This window comes from Pundamilia nyererei, unplaced genomic scaffold (genome assembly GCF_000239375.1).
Source record: "Pundamilia nyererei isolate P.nyererei 1_Seehausen unplaced genomic scaffold, PunNye1.0 scaffold00045, whole genome shotgun sequence".
In the NCBI taxonomy this organism is placed as follows: domain Eukaryota; kingdom Metazoa; phylum Chordata; class Actinopteri; order Cichliformes; family Cichlidae; genus Pundamilia; species Pundamilia nyererei.
The window spans coordinates 3,425,872-3,430,321 of NW_005187446.1; the positions used below are offsets into that span (position 1 = coordinate 3,425,872).

The 4,450-nt window shown below is 41.4% G+C and overlaps 1 protein-coding gene across 2 annotated transcripts in view; it reads left to right on the forward strand.

The window, feature by feature from the left end:
• The window catches only part of efna4 (ephrin A4), a 34,357-nt gene that overhangs the window by 24,092 nt on the left and 5,815 nt on the right, over positions 1–4,450 (forward strand). For both annotated transcript variants that reach the window (XM_005732105.1, XM_005732106.1), the window contains exon 3: positions 2,502–2,570. In XM_005732105.1, the coding sequence (XP_005732162.1) occupies positions 2,502–2,570 (69 nt within the window). The remainder of the gene's footprint in view (positions 1–2,501; positions 2,571–4,450) is intronic.

Consider the following 4,450-nt stretch of genomic DNA (forward strand, 5'->3'; position numbering starts at 1 on the left):
GTTATCCTGCTGTAGTCATAAAGGCATAGACATGGCCAGCAACAATGCTCAGGTAAGCTGTGGTGTTTTAAACAATGTTTGTAGTAAGGTGTCCAAAGTGTGCAAAGAAAATATCCCTCACCATTACACCACCGCTAGCTTGAACTGTTAATACGAGCAGGATGCTTTTATTTTTACACCACATTCTGACTCTAACATCTGAATGTTGCTGCAGAAAGTCCAGGCAACATTTTTCCAATCTTCTGTTGTCCAGTTTTGGTGAACCCGAGTGAACTCACTTTCCTATTCTTAGCTAACAGGGCTGGCGCCCGCTGTGGTCTTCAGCTGTTGTAGCGCAGGTGCTTTAAGATTTTACATGGTTGTGCATTGCATAGCTTTCTTGTAACAAGTGAGTTAAGTTACTATTGACCTCTGACATCGCCTCGAGAACTGTTGCTCACTGGATGTTTTCAGTTTTTCTCTGTAAAACTTTGAGATGGTTGTGTAGGAAAATCCAAGTAAAACTTGCATAAGATGTGGCCTACTTCATATAGTGAATCATATCAGGCTTACATGATTTACTCATGAAAGTGGCCACTTTCTCATTACTTTCATATATTGTTTTAGTAAGTATCCAAAACTTACAAGTTTCATTTATATAATTTTTCAAGGGATCTTATATCTGTTTTCACTCTTATATGCTTTTCATACAAGTTTCACACAAGACAGATACAAACTTTATAAGATTTATATATATATCATTTCCATATGGGATGCTACGTTCAAAGTCACTTTAATCGCCTTCCACGTTCTGGTGGTCAGTAGAAGCAGGTTGTCTCAAGCATGTCTACGTGCTTAAATGTGTTGCACTGCTGTCATGTGATCAACACAAATAGCTGATTAGATATTTGCATTAACAACGAGTTGACCTTCTGTGCCTAACAAAGTGGCCAGTGGGTGTAGATGGTTGTCACTCCATTTATTCCTATGAAAGTTGCTAAAGTAGAGATTCCCACCAGCTTTCTGACTTTGTGAAATTCGTTTTATCTGGAAAAAATGTACCAGTGTGTGACGAGTAGATGCTGCATTTTATTCATTCAGTTTGACCGTTTACATGTCTGAATGTAGATCTAGAGAGTCTGTTAATAAACTCTGGATCCTGCCAGCTAAAAGTAGAAGTTTAGAAAACACATTTGATGAAAAAACTGAATTAACATTTTGTGTTGAATAATGATCATAGTGAATTGTTTTGAGACTGGGCTATGGAGTAATTAACAAACTAGATGATCTTTTTTAACCATTAACTTAACATTAAATTGCTCAGTTCATTTGAACCTGTGTTGTGGCAGTGTAGCTATATTTAATATCCCGATGTGCTAACATTGGTTAGTAGAAACGTTTTAATCTATTGTCATTTCTGAGTGCCCCTTAAGTAATAATGTTTTTGGGAAAGTGCCTTTTGTCTTAGACTTACAAGTGCATGTAAGACAGATTTTATAACCGACTCAGCTTTAAAGCATATTTGGGTAAACAGAGCTCTGGTTCTTTGGCGTAGCAGTGGTAGCACACCAGCTGCTATGACAAGTTGAAGTGGCTACTCTGTGAAAAAGGCCCATTATGCTAGCACAATGGAGCATCATATTTTGTAAACCTTGTTTCATTTTCAGTATTATTTGTTTTTCTATGAACACAATAAAAAAAAAAAAAGCTTTGAAAAGCTGGATAACTTGACATGTTTTAGAGAGGTGAAAGATGGGCGAACGAAGAGCGTGTTACATTTCTGTTAAAACCGCAAGGTTTGAACAAATTTTGGATTACTGCGCTTTCAAATTGCCCTTCTAGTTCCTGTTTGTGATGGAGCTGCTTCAGTCGTCATAAGCATAACCCAGTTCTGCAGCTCCACTGTCACTCTGTGCTGTACCACAGACTTCTCGGAGGACTTGCTGCGTCTTATCAGTCGAAAGTGTCGGTACAAAGTGAGACAAACTGTTGGTAATCGTACACTCGACTTGTGTGTTGGGCCTTGAATTTGTTGCGTTTTTATTCAAAGATAAAAAGCCTTTAACTGCAGTTTCCAGACACATTTGTTTTGCAAAAGCAGCGTTAGAGTGGCAGGTAATACCGCTGATGTTTGCCTGTGTTCCCATGTGAGCCATAATCTGAGTGGATCGAAAGTGTTGCGTTCTGTAATGGTTGCACTCTCGATTGTGTCGCATTGTTTTTTATTTAGTTGTGTAGATGAGTCTGATAAGTACACACAGGGAGTGTTCTTTGGGGGGAGATGTCATGAGTTATTGATATGGTTAAAACAGAAAACCTAAATAAATAACCTTGCTGTTCCTTAAGCTTATAATATGAATTCACCAGCAGGAGCACAGGACTTCTCAAAGAGTACATTTTTGTTTTGGAAGAGTTTCATTCAGCAAGTGTTAATTACGTTTTTTTTAATATTGGCTAACCGATTGTTGGATTTATTAAGTGTGAAGCTTATTTACATTTTTTCTTTTCCTTGTTCTTTCCAGCTCTACCCACAGATGAAGGCCCTCCTCTGCCATGTATGAAGTTGCGCGTCACAGTGTGCTGTGCGCCCAGTGAGTACACTCCTCTTTTCATCTGTTGTTTCTTTCATGCTCACCCCCCCCGCCCCACTTTGTACACCAAGACACTCTTTTCTCTGCCTCTCACATCTCTGCTACATGGGCTGTATAGCATCATGTTTAGACTTCTGCTTATCCCCTCTAATGTACCTTCTGCTTTCTTCTCTTTTCTCTTTTTAAAAAATTTGTGCCGTAATCATTGAAACCTAACACATCTGTACGCTTCAAAATATTTATCTTTACCATATAAATGAGACAACATCTTCTAAAACACATTTTACCCCTCCCCTACTCTCTCCCTCGCTCTCTTTTTTTTAAAAATACCTTCCTCATTCTCTCTCAATCACTCTGTCCCCATCTGAAATTCCCAGAGTTGATCTAATCCAGAGCCCGCCTGGAGTAATGTTAGTCTTCCAGTCCAGTGAGCTGCCCATTCCGGTTGGGAATGTTGCCCAGTCACAGTGGGAATCCCTGTATAGTTGTCAGTGTGTGCGTGGGAGCCTTTCTATGTGTACTACCAAGTGCGCTTTTTTTTTTTTTGTTTTGGTGGGTTTCTGCATCTATGGGCCTTTGCGTGCATTCTTCTGGAGTTCAATTTGTACAAGTGTAAGTGTGTGTGTGTGTGTGTGTATACGCCCACATGCGTGTCTCAGACGCCCGTCCCAGTTCCCATCCCAGTGTTATCTGCAGGGGGTTTGTTGCGCTAACACGCACTTGTACTAAAGAAACTGGTGTCGTGGTTGTCTAATCAATCAGCACTGACTAAATTCATCAGTTTGGGAAAAAAAGAGAAGACAATTAAAGTGGAATAAAAGGAGCTCCGGCCGTCTCCGAATGGTTCTCACCGTCCTGGTGATACGGGGAGTAATTTGCTGCGTTATTACCAGAATGAAGGCTGATGACTTTTTTTAATATGCTAATTATCCTGCTGTCATTAATTAGAAATACCACAGATAGTTGTTCAGTGAGAAAATGCTAATGCAGTCTTGACCTTCTGACAGCTTTTCCCTGATCAGCCCGTCTGAGCCAAAAATAATCAAAATATTTGCAATCACCTGGATCGTGCATGCAGGGAGACATGAGTTTGACTTTACTGTAAGAATCTATTTACTTCATAGCAGAAAGACTTCCCCTTCAAAGATACACATATGTCAATGTACTGTTCCTTGTCTCATTTTTTCCCCTCTCAGCCTCTCATCCTATTTCTTAACCAAAACTAATCCCGACTAAATTTCAGGATCTCCGTCTCCTTGTCTTTGACTCCCCCCACTACTCCAACCTCCTGCTCTTTCTTTCTTCAGTCTTCTGTCATTCCTGAAGTGGCACTAATCCCCCCCTTCTCTCTGTCTCTTCAGCTCTCTCCTCCCTTCCTCATTTTTTATGATCTTTCGCTACTGGAGCAAAACTAATCTAGGCACCATCCATGGCAGTGTCTTACACGTCCTCCACCCGACTCTCCCACCCCACCCCCCCAGACCCCGCCCCACTCCACCTCCCCTATCTTTCCCGTGTTCTCTCTATCTCTTTGTTGTATCTCCATATCTACAGTTATTCACCGACTCCCCGTCTTCCCGTTTCTCTTCTTCGCTCCATCTCTGTCGCGCACACGCTGTGCGGCGAGTGCGTTGGGATGAGCATGCATGAGGCCGGCGAGATGGGAGCAAATTAGATGGATGAGAGAGGAGATGAAGGAGAGTTGTAGGATTTCTCTTTCTCTCTTTGGCTGTCCATTAGTGGCGGTTTACCACAGCTGTTGTTGTGTTGTTCCCTGTGGTAACACCTCGCATACTCCCTAGTTCCTTCCTGCTCAGGTTCCCTTTTATCTGACAGGTAGCATGGCAGCAGGGCACACAGTGCCTTTATACTCGCTGAGT